Here is a 25,009-nt window from a genome sequence, read left to right as displayed (position 1 = left end):
GAAAAAAAAAAAAGGAAAATCATCAAAATGAATTTGCAGTTCCAAACACTAAATAAAGAATTTGAAAACATGGCATGTAATATTTTGAAATACTCATAACATTGAAATGAACATACAAAAAATCTAATAAACTACTGACCACATGATATACTGTTCCATAAAGTAGGGTAAATATAAAGATATGAAGACGTGGCACATACATAATATTTCACATGCTCATAATACTGATATGTAAAGAGATATACTTCAGCAAACAAATCAAATCAAGATAGCCACAGTTTCATAAAACTAATTATGAAACATGAAACCATGGCACATATGTAATATTTTGAGCTCTCATAATACAGTTCTCTCAATATTCGCAAGGTCAACATTCACTGATTTGATTGTTTGTGGATTAGTGCCACAAAGGAAATATATGTGGATTAGATTTTTCATGGGTTGCCACCAGTTCAAATCCTGTGCACCACACCACTCACACAGAATCATAAACAGGTACAGTCACATATGCACACAGACACACACACACACCAACCTAAATTCTCTCTGCTGCCCAGTAGTGTTGTCAATTTAGTGTGTTTGTGGTGACCAATTTTGTACATTTCTTACTGCCTTTATATTGCATACATCTCCAACTGCTGCATAGTGCTTCTTTTTATCCTATTTGAATTTTGGTACTTATGAAAATTCCACTAAATGCTTCCTAGGTGTAGATATGTCAATTAGTTATACAGATTGTAAGAATATAATATTTCTTTACCTCTTATGCATGTATCCTACCAAGTTTCTCATAATTTTAATGTTTTCATTTAGCTAATATTAATTTTGTTGATTACAGATTCCTTGTGGTGAGAGGGAGAATAGTTTTTTTTTTTTTTTTTATGTAGGAGGACACAAGAGCAACAAAAATCCAATAAAAAAAAATGCCCACTGAAATGCCAGTCTCATAAAAGGGTCCAAAGCGGTAGTCAAAAATTGAAGGATAAGTGTCTTGAAATCTCCCTCTTGAAGGAATTCAAGTCATAGTAAGGTGGAAATACAGAAGCAGGCAGGGAGTTCCAGAATTTACCAGAGAAAGGGATGAATGATTGGGAATACTGGTTAACTCTTGCATTAGAGAGGTGGACAGAATAGGAGTGAGAGAAAGAAGAAAGTCTTGTGCAGCGAGGCCGTGGGAGGAGGAGAGGCATGCAGTTAGCAAGATCAGAAGAGCAGTTAGTATGAAAATAGTGGTAGAAGACAGCTAGAGATGCAACATTGCGGTGATGAGAGGGAGGCTGAAGACAGTCAGTTAGAGGAGAGGAGTTAATGAGATGAAAAGCTTTTGATTCCACCCTGTCTAGAAGAGCAGTATGAGTGGAACCCCCCCAGAAATGTGAAGCATACTCCATACATGGACGGATAAGGCCCTTGTACAGAGTTAGCAGCTAGGGGGGTGAGAAAAACTGGCGGAGATATCTCAGAACGCCTAACTTCATAGAAGCTGTTTTAGCTAGAGATGAGATGTGAAGTTTCCAGTTCAGATTATAAGTAAAGGACAGACAAAGGATGTTCAGTGTAGAAGAGGGGGACAGTTGAGAGTCATTGAAGAAGAGGGGATAGTTGTCTGGAAGGTTGTGTCGAGTTGATAGATGGAGGAATTGAGTTTTTGAGGCATTGAACAATACCAAGTTTGCTCTGCCCCAATCAGAAATTTTAGAAAGATCAGAAGTCAGGCATTCTGTGGCTTCCCTGCGTGAAATTTTTACGTCCTGAAGGGTTGGACGTCTATGAAAAGACATGGAAAAGTGCAGGGTGGTATCATCAGCGTAGGAGTGGATAGGACAAGAAGTTTGGTTTAGAAGATCATCAATGAATAATAAGAAGAGAGTGGGTGACAGGACAGAACCCTGAGAAACACCACTGTTAATAGATTTAGGAGAAGAACAGTGACCATCTACCACAGCAGCAATAGAACAGTCAGAAAGGAAACTTGAAATGAAGATACAGAGAGAAGATAGAAGCCATAGGAGGGTAGTTTGGAAATCAAAGCTTTGTGCCAGACTCTATCAAAAGCTTTTGATATGTCCAAGGCAACAGCAAAAGTTTCACCAAAATCTCTAAAAGAGGATGACCAAGACTCAGTAAGGAAATCCAGAAGATCACCAGTAGAGCGGCCTTGACGGAACCCATACTGGCGATCAGATAGAAGGTTGTGAAGTGATAGATGTTTAAGAATCTTCCTGTTGAGGATAGATTCAAAAACTTTAGATAGGCAGGAAATTAAACCAATAGGACAGTAGTTTGAGGAATTAGAACAGTCACCCTTTTTAGGAACAGGCTGAATGTAGGCAAACTTCCAGCAAGAAGGAAAGGTAGATGTTGACAGACAGATATGAAAGAGTTTGACTAGGCAAGGTGCGAGCACGGAGGCACAGTTTCGGAGAACAATAGGAGGGACCACATCAGGTCCATAAGCCATCCGAGGGTTAATCCAGCAAGGGCATGGAAAACATCATTGCGAAGAATTTTAATAGGTAGCATGAAGTAGTCAGAGGGTAGAGGAGAGAGAGGAACAAGCCCAGAATCGTCCAAGGTAGAGTTTTTAGCATAGGTTTGAGCGAAGAGTTCAGCCTTTAGAAATAGATGTGGTAGCAGTGGTGCCATCTGGCTGAAATAAAGGAGGGAGAGAAGAAGAAGCAAAGTTATTGGAGATATTTTTGGCTAGATACCAGAAGTCACGAGGGGAGTTAGATCTTGAAAGGTTTTGACACTCTGTTAATGAAGGAGTTTTTGGCTAGTTGGAGAACAGACTTGGCATGGTTCTGGACAGAAATATAAAGTGGATGAGATTCTGGTGATGAAAGGCTTAAGTACCTTTTGTGGGCCACCTCTCTATCATGTATAGCACGAGAACAAGCTGTGTTAAACAAAGGTTTGGAAGGTTTAGGTTGAGAAAAAGAGTGAGGAATGTACGCCTCCATGTCAGACACTATCACTTCTGTTATGCGCTCAGCACACAAAGACATGACACGGAAGCAGTAGTCATTCCAAGGAAAATGAGCAAAATACCTCCTCAGGTCCCCCCAACTAGCAGAGGCAAAACGCCAGAGGGACCTTCGCTTAGATGGATCCTGATGAGGGATTGGAGAGATAGGACAAGATACAGATATGAGATTGTGATCGGAGGAGCCCAACGGAGAAGAAAAGGTGACAGCATAAACAGAAGAATTAGAGGTCAGGAAAAGGTCAAGAATGTTGGGTGTATCTCCAAGACGGTCAGGAATATGAGTAGGGTGTTGCACCAATTGCTCTAGGTTGTGGAGGATAGCAAAGTTGAAGGCTAGTTCACCAGGATGGTCAGTGAAGGGAGAGGAAAGCCAAAGCTGGTGGTGAACATTGAAGTCTCCAAGAATGGAGATCTCTGCAAAAGGGGAGAGGGTCAGAATGTGCTCCACTTTGGAAGTTGAGTAGTCAAAGATTTCTTATAGTCAGAGGAGTTAGGTGAGTGGTATACAACACAGATAAATTTAGTTTGAGAGTGACTCTGTAGTCATAGCCAGATGGTGGAAAACTGAGAAGATTCAAGAGCGTGGGCAGGAGAGCAGGTTAAGTCATTGTGCACATAAACGCAACATCAAGCTTTGGATCGAAAATGAGGATAGAGAAAGTAGGAGGGAACAGAAAAGGGGCTACTGTCAGTTGCCTCAGACACTATAGTTTCAGTGAGGAAAAGAAGATGAGGTTTAGAAGAGGAGAGGTGGTGTTCTACAGATTGAAAATTAGATCTTAGACCGCGAATGTTGCAGAAGTTAATGAAGAAAAAGTTGAGGGGGGTGTCAAGGCACTTAGGGTCATTGATAGAAAGGCAGTCCGACCTGGGGACATTTATGGTCCCCTCCCCGGATGGGGACTCCGAGGCTGGTGTAGGAGTCGCCATAATAATTTTGAAATTTTTGAGTGAAGGATGTGTGTTTTTAGGTGCTTGTAGTTTTGTGTGGAGGAAGAGGGAAGAGGAAGAGTCTTTAGAGGGCAGGCTGTGACTGCCCCTTTATGTTGTGAGACACAAAGGGAAACATTCAGTGAGATCACAGCTGGGTTTAATGATAAGTTCACCGCACCCCCTGAACAGTGCTTTAGATCTTACTGGAAGTAATTATCGTTTCGGTAGGTGTCTACTGCCTCCTCCTCAGAATTTATCTTAATTTGGAAAAATAACATTCTCAATTATATAGTGCATTATGGTTATGAAATAAAGTTGTTTTGTTTTCTAGTTTATAAATAAAAAAATGCAAGTATGTTACAAGTTTCATCATACAAAACAATCAGAAAACTACAGAATCTAAATCAAAGAACATTGAAATGGATTAATGACCAAAAGTAAATAATGACTGAGATGCTTCACCACAGTTACTGAGGAAAGGACTGGAAACCATGGAACTTCTGGCACAGCATCATATAGTGATCCTCAAGACTCTCCCTCAGGATGTAAGTGTCAACTATCATGGTGAGGTTCAAGAATATAACTTAAGTCTTCATTGAGATTATTGCTGATACTTATGTAATAGCATATGAAAACTCAAAGCTACTGTTTGAAAGCTGTAGAGGACTTGCATCCATACATATACTTCAATTATACTTGTATTATCTTAGGTGGAATGATGAGTAAACACTGAAACACTCTTATTTATGTAATGAAATTTAGGAAAATAACAATCTCCCATGGTAGGTACACATAGCAGAAGGTAAATAAAACAAATCTTTGGTAAAAGAAGCCAGGATAGTTTTGATATATTGCAAAACAGACATTGTGAGGGATACCAGATTTCAGGTATGGCACCTGATAGGAGGTATGAGATACACCAGAATCTAGGCAAAGTACAGTCCTGTTACTGTAAGAATCACAGAACCTGGGCTAGTAAGAGGGACAACTGCTGGATTAAGGTCATGGTGAGGTTGGCTGAGGTTCCCATTATCAACTGGTAGCATTACTTATGAAGAGATAGCCATGAGGGGGAGTCAAGTAAGGATGTTTCAGCCCAGTCCCAAAAGAATATGTCATGTCTGGATCTCAAAGACCATACATCAACTACATACATTGGGTTTCATGACTTTAGATCTTAACCCATACATCAACTACATACATTGGGTTTCATGACTTTAGATCTAAACCCATACATCAACTACATGCATTGGGTTTCATGATTTTAGATCTTAAGACTCCATGGATGTTACAGCAGCCTGATTTGGTCGCTGGAATTGTAAGCAAATCTCACCATGTATGGAGTTATCATATGACTAGAAGAGGGCAGATCTGGCACTATCAGGTTCTTGGCTGCCAAAAGTCTGAATGTCTATGGCATTGTTGTACAATTTACTTCAGTTCTGAAATAACATTCATAGTGTGAAGATGGCAGTGACATCCACAGATAAGGAGTTTTGGGACAATTTCATTGAACTATATAAAAAGAAAACTTTGTCTATGGGAGGTGAAAAGTAAAGATTATATCTACAAAGGTAAAAGAAATGCAGCATGTGACATTTTATTAGAGAAATTAAAATAAAAGGATGCAATGGCCACTCCAGACTGCTTTGCTAAAAAAAAAAAAAATAAACAACCTCATGAGTTGATTCTGGAAAGAACTTAAGAAAATTGCAGAATCCATGAAGTCAGGAGCTTCAGCTGATGATGTCTGTATGCCAAGTCTATGGTACTACGACTTGCTACCACACTGTAATCCATCTTTTCCTTCATTGCTTGGGTTTCTCTAATTTTGCTGCAATATATGCTATAGTGACGGCTCCAAGAACACTGTCAATATCCCTATCCCTGAGTAGAGAGGTCATGTCCACTCTCTGGCAAGTCTCAGAGAACTGAAGTAAAACTGAATGTTTATGGGCAATGCTGATGCTGGAGTTACAATGGAATTAGACTAGATTCTGATCTGTGATAGTAATGTCTATAGGAACCTTTAAAAACAAAAGAAACCTGAGAGTCCTAAACAAAGCTATTAGTTCTGGTGCAAACTTTATATAGCAAAAAAATAAAAGAGCTTTTATACGTTGACTTTTCTGATTATATATATATATATATATATATATATATATATATATATATATATATATATATATATATATATATATATATATATATATATATAATCATTATTATTATTATTATTATTATTATTATAATACACTGTATTATAAATATCATTGGGTATAAAAAATGGCAACAAAAACTCACCACTCAGTATTTAAAATGAAGGTGTTGGAGGCGCAGTGGCTTAGCGCACACTAGTAGTGCCAACATTATTCCTGCCTTACAACTAGATGTCTTGCAGCCCTTAAAGCAACTGTGTCCTCTCATATTGCGGTATTGTATGCAGTAAACTACTACTACCACCACCAGTACCACATCCCTCCCAGCCAGCCACAGAAGCCATGTAGGTTAAGGACAATAGTAAAGCTAAGAAAAACATCAAGGTTGTCATCTTTTGTGTGTATTCCAGTGGGCAGAACCAAAGAAGATTCTTTTAATTGCCTTAGGCAAAATAATAATGACACATACAGCAGTGAACTGCCATCAAGTCACTATTTTCAGGGCATTCCTTTTGTTACATAAATCAGTATTTTTTTCTACCTTATTGCTAGACATGCAATTGTTTGTTGAAAAAATGTACACCTGAGGAAGCTGTACATCGTTAGCTCCAAAACTTGGGGCTAGAATGAATCACAAATACAGAGTGTCCCATTAGGAAAGTCATATATTTACAGAAGTAAAATATCAAGTTATTCTAAGTTGGAAATAGTTTATAGTCAAATCCATGTTCATATTTAGATGCCCTGTAACTTGTAAATCATAGCATTAAAAGCATCTGACCATTGAAGATTTGTGAATATGTGACTTACCTCATGTGATACCCTGTAGAAACAGTAATAAACTGAAGTCATCTATTAGTTATACCTGTAACTACTGCCTTGTCTTAATGTGGCAACACATTCAAAGCCAACCAAAATCCATTTGGGTCTTGGTGACCATCTTAGTCAGATTGGTTGCATGTCAGAATTCAATTATCATAAGGATAAGTTTACACCAAGCAAGCTGCATCAAGTCACATCAAGTCAAGATCATTTTTGATGCATCATGAATCACCACTCCAGTTTAAAGATAATTTTTTGGTGCATCATGAATCACCACTCCAGTTTAACATTGATTTTGTATGGGTCTTTGAAAAAAACGTTACACCAGGTATGTCACATCACATCATGTCGCATCGTGTTGAATTGTGTCACATACAGAGCTGGACCTATTTTTGATGTCAGCAACAGTGAGTCTGCCATGGTGTCTTCAAGTATACGAGTACTAGTGGAACTCTTAATCAGTTTAGTTTGAGACCCATACAAATCAATATTAAACTGGAGTGGCGATTCATAATGTGTCATCTTGACTTGATGTGACCTGCTTGATGGAAACACACATATAATGGCTTGCCAAGGGTTTGATATTTAACCATTCATTCTCATTGCCACCATTTCTTCTTTCTATGATAATACTAAGAGGGGTATCACATTTACTATTTCAATAAATTATTACAGAGGATGATAATCAACAACATATCCTTAGGTTCTTTCTAGGCTATTTGGTGACACTTCTCTGCACCTACCATTAGTATCCATTTCAGAACTTATGAGGCATTGTTTTTTACGAATATCTTATAAAGAAACAGTTGGATAAATATGACATTTTGACACAGCTTATTTGATGCTTCTGTAATGCATGCCACTACAGTGCCATGAATTAGGGCAGTGTTATTCACTAATTTTTGCAAGAGAGCCACTTCAGTCAAACACATTGATTGAGAGAGCCGCAGCTACTGCAAGTTAGCGTAACTCAACTAAATTAAGTAGTACTGAGCTGCTAGTGCAATATAGTAAATGAGAAAAAATAGACATGGTAATATTACCCTGCATATCTTGTTATTAATAGCAAAATAAAGACCAAACTTACTTAATGCTGTGATGAGCGGAAGTGTGCTAGCTGCTGCTTAACTCTTGTCATGGAATACTTGTAGTTTGTCACTGCAATCCTTGTAAGACAATCCAGATGTGCATTGGTCAGTTTGTTTCACTGTTTTTTCTTCACAATTTTTTATTGTTGAAAATGTTGATTTACATGTGTATGTACTCACAAAAAAGGACATCACCTTTTGCACACACTGCTTCAAAGATGGATAGTCTGTGTCAGGGACCAAGTTCCAGAAGTGGTAGACATCTGCTTTGTGTTTAGCATTCAGGGCTTTAAGGGTGTCATTTGTTTGTAGCTGAACAATCTCACATTCCACTGCAGCACGATCAGGGCAAAGATCTGTGATAACTGAAGTCAGGGATGACACTGGTACATGGAAGGGGTTTTCAATTAAATTAAAAAAAACTGTACTCCATTACATCCTGAAATCTTGATTGAAATTCCTCCCTCAACTCCCTCAGTACTTCCTCAAATGCATCATAGCTGAAACATTGCAAATATTCTGAATCATTTATGATGGCTGTTCTGAGCTTTGGAAAGTGAACAAATTGTCTGTCTGGTATGAATAGTGTTGTAATCATGTTTTGGAATGCAATGACTACACGCAGCATGTTTATTTTGGCCCTGCAACTGTAGATTCAGTGAATTCAGATGACAGGTGATATCAGTCAAAAGAGCCATCTTCATTATCCATTCAGGATTCTCCAATTCTGGCTGGTTTTTTCCTTTACTTCTAAGGAACTCACAAATTTGAGGGAGGAGACTAAAAAATCGTTCAAGTACTCTGCCACGAGACAACCATCTCACTTCGTTATGCATCACTAAATCACAATATTCTGTTTCATACTCCTCCAACAGTTCGCGAAACTGGCAGTGATTTAGTGCTCATGAAACAATAAAATTGACCACTCACACAACCAGCTGCATCACATTTTGCAACTCACAGTTTTTTAGTTTTGCCACAAGTGCTTCCTGGTGTATGATGCAATGAAAAGTGGCAAAGTTGGGTATCTCCTCCCTCTTCCTCATCAAACTGACAACTCCCTTCTCTTTCCCTTTCATGTTAGGAGCACCATCAGTGCACACAGATGCTAGATTTGACCAGTTCAGGTTATTCTCATGGAAAAAGAATAGAAGTGCACTTAATATATCCTCTCCTCTCGTTTGGCCTTGCAGTGGTAACAAACACTATAGTTCCTCCCAAAAAGAGTCTTCTTTCGGAAACAAGTTCTTCTACCCTTCTCATTACTGTTGTGTCTGATAGCTGTAGTCCTCTAATTTGCTTTATGATTTCATCTTTGTTATTAAAGTCAGCGTATGTTATTTCAGACGAGACCAAAAAACACTCTTTAATTATCTCTGCGTCTGTAAAGGCCTTCTTATGCTTAGCCAAGATCCATGCAATTTCAAATGACGCCTCTGTCAAATTTTCAGCAGTAGAGGTCGATCTATGAATCAGTTTTTGCTGTCCTACTATCAAGGCAGCAAGTTGCTCAATTTTATTTTTTCTCAGGCTACTCCCAGGCGGGTACATCTTATTGAAGTTTGGATGTGTTGTTTTGAGATGACATTCTAAATTTCCGCATTTGAAACCAGAGCACACCTTTTGACAAATTAAACATAATGAATTTGTATCATGAAGCATGAAGGCAAATTCTTCCGTCCATTTTTCTTGAAATTTTCTATATTCATCTTGTATCACTCGTACCTTTCTCTTTTTGGTTACCTGTCACTCACAGTCTCCTTTTTTGACCACTCGTTTTCCCTCCATCCTCCTTTTCTACTGGTCAGTTCTGGGATGGCTGTTCATCACTATTGTGTTTTTGTTTAACCACAAATTGATCCATCATAACGGACACTACTTGACTGCACTTTGGTTTCAAGTAAAACTAGCCCATCGCAGCTAGCTTCCACAAGCAGCAACAGTTAAGTCATTACTTTCATATATGTTGCCGCAGTCTCAAATATCTGTTGCCTGTTTTCAAACACAAATCTCCAAGAGTAACGAAATACGTCCAGTCTCCCCCGAAAGCTTGAACTCAACTGATTCAGCGAGACCACCAATGCCTAGAGCTAGACGTGTCCCTGATCAGTTTCCCGTAGTGGACACGTGTGATTTCTGTACGACTAGGGTAGGGATGTTAGAATGTTATCTGTTACTGTGACTTCGTCTTCCATCTCACCTCATGAAAATATGTATCTTACTTGAAAAATTATTTTTCTATATTTTTTTTTTTTATTAATTAATTTATATATTTTTCGAGAGCTGTGAATTGAGTCATTGCGAGCCGCTGGCGGCTCGCAATGACTCAATTCGCAGCTCACGAGCCGCGCAATGAATATCACTGAATTAGGGCCTCCTTGCCTTCCTCCAACCCAGTATCCCCTTTACGTGTCACAATTATGACTAAATGTCTGTTTAGCTCATGTCAGCTTTTTTATAACATTGTTACCACCAGACTTTGCTGCTTCTTCTTTCCCTTCTTTATTTCAGTCAGATGACACCACTACTATCACATCTATCTGGCAGCTATAATATAGGTACCAGACTTGAAAGATCTTAGCTATGAAGAAAGGTTTGACAAATTGAAGCTCCCAATTGTAGAGGAGTGATGAAAATGAGGTGACATGACCATGATATACATTTGTTTAGAAGGAAAAGAAAAGACTGCTATCACAGATTTTGTGGTGCCAGAACAATCAACACTAAAGGGAATACAGTAAGAACTTGTACAAAAAAAAAGCAAAGAAAGATGTGAGGAAATATATTTTTCTAACAGAGTAATCAGCGAATGTAATGCATTTACTGACAGCGTTCTGTGTGCAAGGAACATTCATAGCTTTATTGATAAATATGACAAATTAACTTTAAAACACGAATATTATGAGCTGGATTCAAGGGGGTTTTGTAAAATCTCTATTCCCACGTTAAATTGCCCATGTTCAGCTCGTATTTCCTCCCTTATTTACTGATTAATTTCTTTAATTTAAAAAGCATTTTAATCAGGAAGGATAGGAGAACAATGTCTGGTATCATTTTTCTTGTACAACATTTTTTTTTTTTATGAAAAGTAAAAAAAAAAAAATGATTTTCAAATTTGTCAAAAATCAAAATCAACTCCAAACAAAAGTTTCAATAGCAGACTTTGTTCACCTCTCATAGTTTCATAAGCTGCAATAGCCAATATATGTGTAACAGGAATAACAACGGAAGAGATCATTTTTATGTGCCAAAGTCCACCATTTTTAGATAAAGTGTCATAAAGTTTAAGGGCTGATTATAATTGATCTATTGCTGCTATTGAAATTCACATGATATATACATCAAAATATGTTGAAAAAGCAGACATAGTTTCATTTAGTTACTCTGATTGGTTTTGTACATAGACCTAAAGTGATTTGTGATTTCTCGCTTAATTATGGGGGAATTTTTTTTTATGTTTTGCCATATTTCTAGGTAAAAACCAGTGTTTAACTGTTTAAAATAAATAAAATATTAATGCAAAAGATATCTGATGCAGATACATTGATTATTTGCTGGATTTACAAAAAAAATAATTATATATTTTTATTTTTCATATATAAATCCAAGAAAAATAGACCTAAAATTTTGTGTTCTCTGATTTTCTATGCAGTGAGAGAACCAGAGATTTTCATAGGAGACAAAAAAAAAAAAAAATGGATATATCAGAAAAATATGGGAAAAAGGAAAAAAAAAATATCATACATGTCTTGTGGCATGTGAAACCGTGGAATTTCATGATGAAAGACCGCATTACATAAGGGAAAACATTTTTTTCAAAACATTACATATATCAAAAGAAGTGTAAAAAAAAATGCAGGAAATTATAAAAAAAAAAAAAAAAACTTTTTCAGGCCCAGGTCGTACAAACTCCCCTCAATCCTGCAAAAAATACAATCAAGTAAGAACAATTAGGTAAGCACAGACACCATTGGTATGATTATGTTTCTTACAGATTACCTAGTGTATCTTGCATTTAACCCCTAGAGGACCATGGGGAGGGTAATTTGACTGTACCATCAGAACTGCAGGTTGAGCTCAAAACACTTAAAATAGCCTGTTTTTGTATGCTTAATACTCTTAACCTGCATTGAATGAGTGAAAGAAAACAGTATTCATGCAACAATCAACTCCTCCTCTTCCAAATCACTCCATTTGGAAATCTGTAGGTGCCATGGTCACAGAGATATCACAAATTGATTGAGTTGGTGTCAGCATACACTGAGCATCCAATCATCCAATCCAATCATTCAATTGGCTCATCCCAGCCGTGGCTTGGGGATAAAGAGAACAGGTGCTCTGTGATTTTCCATACACCCCATACCAGGGCATTTTCTCTGCCCCTGTGCATTACAGTGGCTGATGGTGTGGTTAGCTGACCATACCAGACTAGTTATGCCCTACAATAGAGTGTGGGAGAGAGCAAGCCAAATTGGACCCACCGGAATCACGTTCCTGGGAACTGACCATAACAGAGGCTGGCTGGGGACAGACAACCCTTGCTGTCTGACTCGAAACCAGGGTAGTCATAGCCTTGGCTAGCAAATCAGGTGGAAATTAGTATGATTTGGCTTTATTTTAGCAAAGACGTTGATTGACATTCCTGGTCCTTTAGCGGCATGATGTTGATTGACATCCCTGGTCCTTTAGGGGTTAAGGACCAGAAGACTTATTGATGTCTGCTATTCCCGTGTGTGTGTGTGTGTGTGTGTGTGTGTGTGTGTGTGTGTGTGTGTGTGTGTGTGTGTGTGTGTGTGTGTGTGTGTTTGACCTTTACTTCTATTACTCATGTTTCTTATTCTTTTTATGAATAATTTTATATCATTATCATATAATGAAGTGCTATAAAATAGAACATTTTGAAAAGTTCCATTTGAAAAATATTCAAGTTTTCATGATGAAGGCTGGTGACTTGACATTTCTCTCTCTCATCTAGGGCAAGGCTGCTAATCACTCCCTCCCTCTCCCTCCATGTGTTATTCCCCTCCCCCCCACACTCTCTCTCTCTCTCTCGCTCTCTCTCTCTCTCTCTCTCTCTCTCTCTCTCTCTCTCTCTCTCTCTCTCTCTCTCTCTCTCTCTCTCTCTCTCTCTCTCTCTCTCTCTCTCTCTCTCTCTCTCTCTCTCTCTCTCTCTCTCTCTCTCTCTCTCTCTCTCTCTCTCTCTCTCTCTCTCTCTCTCTCTCTCTCTCTCTCTCTCTCTCTCTCTCTCTCTCTCTCTCTCTCTCTCTCTCTCTCTCTCTCTCTCTCTCTCTCTCTCTCTCTCTCTCTCTCTCTCTCTCTCTCTCTCTCTCTCTCTCTCTCTCTCTCTCTCTCTCTCTCTCTCTCTCTCTCTCTCTCTCTCTCTCTCTCTGTAACGCGCCATCCAACGCTTATTAATGTATTGGACTGGAGGTGACTGAAATGAGCTGTGCAGTACGCGCTCTTTGTATTCAGAAGCGGTCACACCTGCGAATTAACATATTATCGCTAATACTGAGAGTAACACAAAGGAGTATATCATAGGAAACACAGATATTGCAGTACATCATTGTCGTGACACTTCACATCATCAATTCCGTACAATATATAAATCAGTACAGAGTTACCTACACTTTTGCGGGTTCAGTTGGTTCTACAGATGAACACCACCAGCACAAACACAGCAAGTTGCCCTCTCGTCTGCGTGATCTGATGTACATCATTATGTTACGTTAAGTGTACTTATATTAACACATATATCTCTAAATCCTCACAATTTAAGTATCTGATCACTATAAGTCACATTAATTATATTGACACACATCATCAAATCCTCATGGTTACACAAATATCCTAATACTATGATGAATACATACACAGTGCAGAACAGGCGTCCTCTTGGTTGTATGCAAGGATTACACTTGGAGATTTACCAGGGATGAGGAACACTTGGGGATTTACCGGGATGAGGAACATGGTTGTATGCAAGGAGATTTACCGGGATGAGGAACATGGTTGTATGCAAGGAGATTTACCGGGATGAGGAACACTTGGGGATTTAACCGGGATGAGGAACATGGTTGTATGCAAGGAGATTTACTGGGATGAGGAACACTTGGGGATTTACTGGGATGAGGAACATGGTCGTATGCAAGGAGATTTACCAGGATGAGGAACATGGTTGTATGCAAGGAGATTTACCAGGATGAGGAACACTTGGGGATTTACCGGGATGAGGAACATGGTTGTATGCAAGGAGATTTACTGGGATGAGGAAACACTTGGGGATTTACCGGGATTCTCCGCGCCTCCTGAGACACGTCTAATGTGTAGGCGTGACTGAACACTTGGGGATTTACCAGGATTCTCTGTGCCTCCCGAGACACGTCTAACGTGTAGGCGTGACTGTCATGAAGTGGCTTTGGAGACACTGCTGGGCCCCTACGGCATATGATGTTCATTATGCTGCAGGTTTGTTATCAGCGCTCACGTCATAACAACCGACCTGTCGATAAGAGAAATAGCTGAGAGGGCAAGTTCAACGCGTCTCCTCGGCCCTACATTTCCCTCTCACTCTGTTGTGCTGGCACGTGGGGCGCGCCCTACACTCCATTACACTACTCATGTATAACAACCAGTCACTACAAATAATATAACGCTAACAAAGAAAACATAAAATGTCACATTACAATGTATCTCTAGCCGTCGTGTAAGTTGTGCATATACGGCAGCTACACACACTCTCTCTCTCTCTCTCTCTCTCTGTCTCTCTCTCTCTCCTCTCTCTCTCTCTCTCTCTCTCTCCTCTCTCTCTCTCTCTCTCTCTCTCTCTCTCTCTCTCTCTCTCTCTCTCTCTCTCTCTCTCTCTCTCTCTCTCTCCTTCTCTCTCTCTCCTCTCTCTCCTCTCTCTCTCTCTCTCTCTCCTCTCTCTCTCTCCTCTCTCTCTCTCTCTCTCTCTCTCTGCCCCAGCTGCCAATCATAGAAAGGGGGATGTGGGGCCCATTTGAGGGGGTATCACCACTGTCACTGACAGTAATGGTTTGGCACAGTGGGGAGAGATACTCATGATGGTGTCTGTAGTATCTTGAGGCGGGTTAAGGCAGATAACAATGTGTGGACAGACAGCGTGTATTTAAAGGCAGCTGGTGGCTGACTGATGAGCCAGGGCCTGAGCGCAGCTTTAGATCAGCTTTGAAACTACATCTGAGAATACATGCTTTGAACACAATAACACACAGAGGCTGCATTTGAGACTATTAACTGTAACCATGTAAACATACATAACTATTTTCTTCCACCCTGAAGAAGAAACACAGGACAACTTTATGTACTTTATGTACAAGATGATAATGACAAAAACCACTTAATAACCTCAGCGGTCAGGAGTGTGCCTTACATGCCCTGATCGTCTTGGTGCTGTGGTGGTACTGCCAACAGCATCCATAGCGGTGTGTGGAGTCTGTGTTGAAGGAAGCTGCTGAGTTGCCACACCATGGGTTTCAAGCCGAGGTGAAGGAGATGAAACCGGCACATCCTCCTTAGGTGCCACATTTGGGTGTTTAACCTCCAATGGGTATAATGTAGCAGGAGATGGAGAATTAGATTTGAGGGGATCTTCCCATCATGGTAAGGTGGCTGCAGGTGATTTGTTCTTGAAGGATGTGGCATGGCACTGTCAAATCTGGTCAATGTGCCTCCTGATAATGCGGTCATCCTCTAGAAAAACACAGTAGGAGATGGGGGCTGTTGCTCACTGTATGATGTCTGGAACACACAGGGAACCACCCACACTGTCATGAATCAAGAAGTAGCATGTCATGGTCATCTTGTCGTATGACTCGCACTGAGCCATTTGCCTATCCTGAACCCTGTTACTCATGTCACTCTGGATGAAGGATAGGCCAGTGCACATCTGGCCCAAGGAGTCTCCTGGGTGGTACTTTGGAATGTTGTATGATACTTGAAGAGGATTTTGTTGATGTGAGCATTCCATGGCAGAGACTCATCCATCTTCTTGATGCCGGATTTGAAAATTTGGACAACCCTCTCTGCCAACCCATTTGCAGAAGGGTTTTACGGTGCTGTTCTCACATACTTTACCCTGCTGTTGAGGCAATACTCAGCGAAACTGTCACTGGTGAATGCTGTGCTGTTGTCCGTGAGCATCACCAAAGGTAGACCATGAGTGACAAAGATAGTGTTGAAGATGTCCACTGTTGCAGCCATTGAAGTGTTAGGAATCATCTTCACCTTGAGCCTCTTCAAGTGAGAATCAATAAGGATTAGGGAAATCTTACCCATGAAGGGACCAGTGTGGTCAACGTGCACTCTCAACCAAGGTGGAGAAGGCCACTCCCAAGCATGTAGCTCCACCACGGAAGGAGAGTTTTGGTGGGTGTCGCATTCTGGGCAAGTTTTGATGGCTTTTCAATATCCTTGTTAATGCCCGGCCACCAAATATAACTACATGCTGTTGCCTTCATACCAAGGTGAGTGTGGTGTAACATATCTAGGACAGATGCATGACACCCTTCAGGAATCACCACATGGAAACCACACAGGAGACAACCATCTGTAATAGATAACTTGTGACATCTAGTGAAGTAGGCACTATATACTCCCCCAGGTTCACGAGACAGCCATCCCCACTTTACTCACTGTAGAACCTGAGTGAGTGTGGGTTCATTTCTTGATCTTTTCGTGACTTCCACAGAAGTTACCAACTGACCCAAGTTCAGCAAGTTTGCCATGAGGACCAATTCCTGGGGAGTGCCATCCTGATGTGGTAGGTCTGGCAGTGGAAGACAACTCAGTGCATCAGCATGGGATATGTCAATGCCCCTCTTGTGGGTGATGTTGTAGTTGTAGGCAGACAAGGCGAGGGCCCAGCGCCGGATATGAGGTGATGCCATGGTTGGGACAGGAACATCAGACTTAAATAAGTGTGCTAACCCTTAGACCTCGGGCTAGAGGACTATTGTCGTCCTCTCAGCGCGCGAGCAGTATTGATAAATTTCAGAAAAATAGGTGTTCTTCATCAGTACCCTGTGGGGTAATTTCAAACGAAAACATAGTAGTTTTTAGTGTTATCTCACCGCCAATCCTTCCTCTTCACGATGAAATAAATTGAATTTGTCTAGGTTGCAGCCCGGCAGAGATATGATGTTGGGAAGAGGTGCTACTTTTGGCCAAGCCGAGCGCACTTGTTCGTGCAGGTGCTGTTGACCTTGGCCTGGGTCTCCTTCTCCCCGCGCCACCACGTACACAGCATGCATTCTCTCATACCAGCGCGATTATTCACATTAGGCTACATATTACACAGGTTTGATGCTCATATACATAACTCCTTGCGAAACTTAATGTTTTTTTTTGGTCATCATATGAAAAAAAAACTTTCATAAGCACAGTACAATTATCGAATATATACACTCATTAGGCTACATATTACGCAGGTTTGACACTCATATAAATAACTCCTCCTCCAAAGGAGAAAGCGTCTCATCGAACAAGGCTCTTAGGATACCACTGTTATTCAAATTTACCACATGCGGTGGCTTAGTGCGCTCCCTGATTATAGGGGTAGAGGAACTGGGGCCCGCTGGCGCGCTCCCTTCCTCCACGCATCCAGACACAGGGAAATCATTATCAGCATGTCTGTCCACCATAGTGGTCTGTAGTGCTCTGGGAAGTTGCGTGAAACGTAGGGCAGGGATGCCATCAACCACAGGAAATAATAATTACGTCACGGGAGTACAAATCTTGGCGGGACAGCAGAGGACGGGAACTCCCACCACCCGAAGCCCTCCGCCCGAGCGGGAATTCCCGTCGCCCGAAGCGTACGGGTTAAAGGCTGTTGATTGGTCATGAGTGTGAAACTCCTACCATATAAGTGGTGATGAAACTTGGTCATGCTGAAAATAAGCGACGGGGCTTTTCTATTTACCTGGGAATAGTTGACTTCAGTGCTGCTGAGACTGCAGGAAGTAAAGGCCACAGGTCGAACGAAGTTCCCAGGTAATGTGTGAGAGAGAGCAGCTCCGACACTACAAAGACTGGCATCTGTTTCATCTGTTTCTAATAGCAATGGTAGGTCAGGATTATAGTTAGCCAAAACCTTCAATGAACTAATGGCTTCCTTCACTTTCTGAAAACTCACCCAGGCAGCAAAGTTCCAGATCCAAGGTGTGTCCTTCTTCAGCAATCGATATAAAAGTGAGAGAATGGTGGATAGGTTCGGCAGAACCTTCAATTGATAATTTAGCATGACCAAGTTTCATCACCACTTATATGGCAGGAGTTTCACACTTCTTCAAGGTAGATGCAGACTCATGGAAGACCTTGAAGAACACTGGTGATAAGACACTGAAAAATTCTGACAGCTGCATTTATACCAAATGGAAGACACTTTATTTTAGAGGTTAAAGTGCGTTGTTATGGTCAAGTACCTTGGCTTTCCTTGTCCACTGGAATTTGCGACTAAGCAGTGTGCAGGTCAATCTTGGTGAAGTGTTGCCCTCCATGCAATTCTGCAAAAATATCTTCTATCTAGGAAGAGGGAATGGGTCTACCTTGCATGCCTGGTTGACTGTGACCTTATAATTGCCACACAGCCTGACAGAGTTGTCCTTTTCAGGATGGAAACTTTGGGGGTGGGCCAGTTGGAGTAGTTTGTCAGTCCCCATGGTCCTAACTTGACATTTTCTTCAATGGCATCTTGTTTCTTACTTTTGATGGCTTATGGCACAAGACAAGGCTTGAAAAGGATGGCTTGGCATTAGAATTGATAAGTAGCTTGATTGGAGGCCCTATGAACTTATTCAAGCTGGAATTAAACATTCTGTTAAGATGTCGTCCAGGCTGCTGTGCTGGATCCTGCAAATACTGGACCAGTCCAGACACAGATGTGGCAGCCAGTTATGTCCAAGTAGGGAGGATCCATGTCCATCAACGATCACCAGAGGTAAGCAAGCTCTTTGATCTTGATACTTCACATCCTCTTCAGTACATCCTAAGATCTTCATTATTTCACCCATGTAGGTGGGGAGCCTGTGCTTTGATTTTCTGAGTGGAATATCACCAATTTTACTTCAGCAACCCACCGCTATTGCTGGAGAGGCTCCACATGAGATACACAAAGATCAAGGTACCGACAGTGACGCTTTGTTCTCGGTACAGGCAAGACGTGTTTGTCTTACTGCGGCGGTTTGCCATTTTGGCATTAGTTACCCGTTATCTGAATTTCAGAGCGGGTTGGCACTTATTTTACACCTTACTCACTTTGTTTTACCTTACTTTATTACCCCGTGATCCTGTTGGAGCGGGAAGAGTGCCTGGTGTTCCTTTCCTGTTATCCATGAGGAGCGGGAGGACACGGTGTTGAACAAGGTGAGGTTATGCACACGTGTTACCTGTTATTCAAACTTGGAGCAGGTTCTCATTTATTCATTGTCTATTGTTTTTTACTAGTGTGTTGTGGGTGTTATACTGTGCCTTTGTCTCGGTGTTTTTCCCCGTTATCTACATTTGGGAGCGGGTGAATGTAAACAAGCGGCCATGGCGCGATTATTTCTTTGTGATTGCTGGCCCGTGGTGCAGGTTTTAAGGTTTGATTTGATTATATCCCGTTATCTGTATTAAGAGCGGGCTGAACTAAGATTATTTTGTCTGTGTTTTTTCCCGTTATCTCTCAGGAGCGGGACAGGTGACAGAGTGTACTGTTGTGAAGGAGTTTGGTTCATCAATATGTCTTCCTCGGGGGATTCTACACCTCCAAGAAGCGGTTCTTCACATTCTTGTGGAAGCCGACTCTATTCGTCCACTAGGCATAAAAAGAGGAAGAATATCCAACGGTCTGGGGCCTCTGCTAGGGAGGATGAAGTTGCAAGTGATCGTGTGTCTAAGATGGACGCCCGACCACCAGCTAGCCAGTCTGGAGATGTTAACAATACTACATTATCCAAGTTTTTGGAGGCTTGGGCTGCACTTCAGGAGGATGTGAATAAACTTAAGAGTGACAGAGGTGCCAGGGCAAGTGTTGGTTCTGAGCCTGGCACATCAGGCATCAGATCTGCGCCAGCACAGGACTTAGGGGGTACTCATGAGATTTCTGCCTCCCCTCCCCCTTCTTCCTCTGGTGCATTTTCTGGCTTTAGGTCACAAGAAATGAGTGCTGAAGAAGGTGAGATCGAAGATGAAGCTCCTTCGGGCAGTATTCTGTTACAAGCAGCTAAGGCCTATGTGCCTATGGATGACTGTTCTGAAGCTATTGAAGAACCGATTGCTGCAATGGTGAATCACTGGTTTTCTCATGGTTTGAAAGAGGAAGACCATAAGGAGATTTTGGCAGATGAGGCTTCTAAACGTCCTAGAAACTGTAAGGCACTTATCCCAGTCGAGTGCAACTCACAAGTGCTGGATGCCCTACCCACTGAGGCAAAGAAAGCTGATTTCCGACTGAAGGAAATTGGTAAGGATATAACTAAGGCTGCCACTATTATGGTTAAATCACTTACTGTTCTGGACAAGTTTGCCAATGAGGAGCAGAATCAGGTTATTGGTCATGAGGTGGCTATGCTTAATGGTGCCTTGGGGTTGTTAGGGCATGCAAACTTTAAACTGAATATGAATAGACGGTTTTTCCTCAAACGAGAGATAAACCAAAAAGTATGCGCACTTATGCACTGATAAGACTCCTGCGACTGGCTTACTGTTTGGGGATGATCTTACTCAAGCTACCAAACAGATTGAGGAGGCCAAAAGGCTGAAGAACAAGTTTACCCACAAGAAGACTTCCCATTTTGGAGCTCCAGGTCTTGGGAAGTTAAGTGGTGGTAAGCAACGTGGTTTCTTTGGGAAGCCAGCTTTCCGGGGTATGTCTACCCGGTTTAAACCTTACGGCTTACACAAACCTGCCACCAGAGGGGACGGCCGCCCTTCTTATCACAGAGGGAACTCCTCTTCAAAAAACCCAAGGGGCCGGGGACACTACAATCCCCGGCAGTAATTCAGGTAAGGAATGACTTTGAAGCGGGTCAGCTTCATAAGTTTATTGGTGAATGGTGCAAACTTACTAGTGATCCTTTCATTTTGGACATTGCCATTGCCATTGCCATCTTGAGATTGATGAACAGAACATTACTCATTTATTTTCTGAGGAAGTGGAATACAAATTTAGTGATGAGGAGAAAGTTATTATGACTAATGAAATAGATAAATTGTTGAACCAGAAGGTTATCAAAGAGACTCACAGACAGGTGGGCCAGATTATTTCACCAGTTTTCTTGAGAGAGAAAAAAGAGGGTGGCTACAGGTTGGTGCTTAATTTGAAGAAACTCAACAAATTCATGAATTACATCCATTTCAAAATGGAAAATTTTGAGCAGGCAATTAGGCTAATCAGTTCAGGCGCTTTCATGGCTTCGGTGGATCTGAAGCATGCTTATTATTCAGTCAAAATTGCAGAGGAGCAGCAAAAATACCTTTGTTTTAAATGGGCAGGGAAGATATACCAATTCACTTGCCTTCCTAATGGTGCTTCTGCAGATCCTCGTCTTTTCACTAAACTTTTGAAGCCGATTTTTTCTTTTTTGAGATTGAAAGGCTACACCATTACTTCCTTTATAGATGATACTCTCATGTGTAGCAAGTCAGTTGAGGATTGTGTTGCTTGTTTAAAGGATACTGTGGAAATTTTGCAAAATGTGGGGTTTTGTATTAATGTGGACAAGTCAGTTTTGGTGCCTACAAAACGCATAGAATATCTTGGCAACATCATCGATTCTGAAGCCATGACTGTCACACTCCCTGCTCGTAGAGTGAAGAAGATTGTGGAAAGTTGTTCATCCTTGGCCAGTAGAAATAAGGCAAAGATCAGAGAGGTAGCTCGGGTAGTTGGCATGTTGGTAGCTGCCATTCCGGCCGTTGAATTAGGTAAGCTCCATTACAGAATTTTAGAAAAGGCCAAAATTGTTGCATTAAAGGTAGGAAAGGGCAACTTTGACAAATGTATGACTATCTCAAAGGAAATGAAAATGGAGCTGAGTTGGTGGATCTCTGAAGTAGGTACGCAAGTTCAGAAAATTATTCGGACTGCTCCTTCTGTTGAAGTTTTTACTGATGCCTCAGATTTAGGTTGGGGTGGTTGTGTATTAAAGCATTCCACCAATGGTAAATGGACAACAGAAGAAAGTTGCCTACACATTAATGCAAGGGAACTCAAGGCCATCTTGTTTACCCTTCAATCTTTTGCTTACTTGCTTAAAGGCTGCCATGTTAAAGTTATGTGTGATAATACCACAGCCATTGCTTATGTTAATGAGATGGGTGGAACTAAATCACTAGTGTGTAACTCTATCTGCATTGATATCTGGAATTGGTGTATTTCCAATGACATCTGGATTACTTGTGCACACATACCAGGAAAGAAGAATGTGTTGGCGGATGAAGCCTCTCGTAATTTTAATGACAAACATGAATGGAAACTTAATCCAAAGATTTTTAAAGAGTTGTGTGTAGTTTTTGGAACTCCCTCCATTGACTTATTTGCTTCTCGCTTAAACAAGCAAATGGATTGTTTTTGCTCGTGGAGACCTGATCCTGAAGCAAAGCATGTGGATGCGTTCACATTAAATTGGGCCAGTTTCGATCTGATTTACCTTTTCCCACCATTTTCTCTCATTACTAGGTGTCTACAGAAAATGAGGGAGGAGAGAGCCAAGGGGTGGATGGTTGTTCCAATGTGGAATTCCCAACCTTGGATGGGCCCTCTTCTGCAAATGTTGATCAAGGCCCCCAGGCTCATCACTCAGAAAACAAATGTACTACGACATCCCTCATCAGCGGAAGAACACCCGATTATGACCCACACCCAATTGATGGCATGTCTTTTGTCAGGCAACAACTTAGAGGGAGAGGTGTATCGTCAGAAGGTACAGAGATTATCATGGCATCGTGGAGACCAGGTACGATGCGGCAATATAGACCACACATTAAAAGATGGTCATCATTTTGTGATAGATGGAATATCAATCCCTCTACTCCGTCTGTAATTAGTGTTTTGAATTTCCTTTCAGAGACATTTCATAGAGGGGTGGGGTATGAGTCTGTTAACACAGCAAGAGGTGCTCTCTCTGCTTTAGGCATTACGTTGGAAGGATGTAGAGCTGGGAATCATCCACTTATCAATAGGTTTATGCGTGGTGTGTTTAACTTGAGACCCTCTTGCCCTAGGTATGCTGAAACCTGGGATGTGCAGCCAGTATTGCAGAAGCTGAGGTCCATGAGCCCATTACAAGACCTATCTTTGAAATCTTTAACTTTGAAATTGGTGATGCTTATGGCATTGACTCAAGCTGCAAGAGTACAGACCTTACATTTATTATTGTATTCCAATGCTATTGTTGATAACAATTCTGTATCTCTTTTGTTAGGGGGCAACATTAAGCAGTGTCGTCCGAAGTTTAATGTGAGAATGCTTAAGTTTCATGCTTATTTACCTGATTCTAGAATGTGTGTTGTAAATACCTTGAAGGAATATATTAACAGAACGGAGAATCTGAGAAAGGAATTTGGGAAGGATAATGGGAAACTCCTCATCAGTGTGGTGAAGCCACATAAAAGTGTTTCCAAAGATACAGTGGCAAGGTGGATTAAAACTGTTCTTGTCGACTGTGGTATCAATACTAAGAAATTCACGGCTGGCAGTGTTCGACCAGCCTCTGCTTCCAAGGCCAAAGCCATGGATGTCCCAGTTAACATTATCTTATCTAAGGCAGGTTGGACTCAGGAGACAACCTTTGCTAAACACTATAATAAGGAGATCACTCAGGTTTCAGATTTTTTTCAAGAGGCCATACTGGATTCTGTATTGTAATGTTAACAGGTTTCTCTATTCATTTGCGTTGGATCTCAATTGACATATTTTGTTTGTTTTATACATGTACTATATGTTTTTGTAAGGGACATATCTGTTTAAGGAGGAGGATTTTTCATACAATGAAGTTGGGATACATATTTAGTTTGTTTAATTTTCAATCACTCACTTGGAGAACGTTAAGGATTGTGTAGTTCTGAGAGTACACCCACATGGCTTTAAAATCTCATGTGGAGCCTCTCCAGCAATAGCGGTGGGTTGCTGAAGTAAAATTATAGAAGTACATGAGACTTACCATGGGTCAGTTGAAATGTGCTTCGGATTTTGCGAAGCAAGCCACCGCTGCTGGAGAGAGCTTTCACATGCCCACCACTCCCACCCTTCGGAAAGATGGGCTTTTGACTTTGTGTTTCTCTTTCCGACAGGCATTTTTCGGGAACTTGTGGCATGTGGGTGGCTCTCAGCTCTTTAAAGTCTGTCGGTACCTTGATCTTTGTGTATCTCATGTGAAAGCTCTCTCCAGCAGCGGTGGCTTGCTTCGCAAAATCCGAAGCACATTTCAACTGACCCATGGTAAGTCTCATGTACTTCACCCATGGTAAGTCTCATGTACTTCTATAAGTTTATGGTAAGTTTCTTTGGAAATAAGTGAGAGTGTATCCACTTGCATTGTCACTTTTTTACCCTGAATCTGAACAGACACCTCATTCTTTGGGTCACTTCACTTTCCCACACAGCCAATTGTATAACATTGCATTCCACCCACCTCACTGTTGTCATTACTCAAGGAAGTTTCAACTTCCTTGTCCCTGATCACATAGGTGTAGTGAGGGGCCTCATTCTTCGAGTAGTTCTTCCTCCTCGTGTTGTCCTTTTGCCTGGTGGGGTTGATGGAAGACCAAGCATGGTCAGAGGAGCAACACACTCAACTGAGGTGTCCTGCCCTGCTGCATGAGCTGCAGGTGGCATCCTTATGTTTGCACTCACAGCGGAAATAGTCACCACCACAGCCAAGAGAACAAGGTACTGGTTTTGATAACTGCTGTAACTTTGGCAGCATGCTGAGCTGCCTGAATGTCAGCAGCATGCTGCTCTGCAGATTCCTTAGCCTTAGCTAGTGCTACCTGTAAAGCTTCACTGAAACTTACTT

The 25,009-nt window shown here is 41.2% G+C and overlaps 1 protein-coding gene across 1 annotated transcript in view; it reads left to right on the top strand.

Annotated features, from left to right (window-relative positions):
• Window positions 1-25,009, top strand: part of LOC135109071 (uncharacterized) — a 76,582-nt gene that overhangs the window by 19,073 nt on the left and 32,500 nt on the right. The window contains exons 2-4 of the mRNA XM_064020106.1: window positions 4,390-4,467; window positions 11,885-11,945; window positions 22,672-22,948. Of these exons, the coding sequence (XP_063876176.1) occupies window positions 22,685-22,948 (264 nt within the window). The 5' untranslated portion in view covers window positions 4,390-4,467; window positions 11,885-11,945; window positions 22,672-22,684. The remainder of the gene's footprint in view (window positions 1-4,389; window positions 4,468-11,884; window positions 11,946-22,671; window positions 22,949-25,009) is intronic.

This window comes from Scylla paramamosain, chromosome 18, assembly GCF_035594125.1.
Source record: "Scylla paramamosain isolate STU-SP2022 chromosome 18, ASM3559412v1, whole genome shotgun sequence".
NCBI classification, from domain to species: Eukaryota; Metazoa; Arthropoda; class Malacostraca; order Decapoda; family Portunidae; genus Scylla; species Scylla paramamosain.
This window is presented reverse-complemented; position numbering and strand designations above follow the sequence as displayed.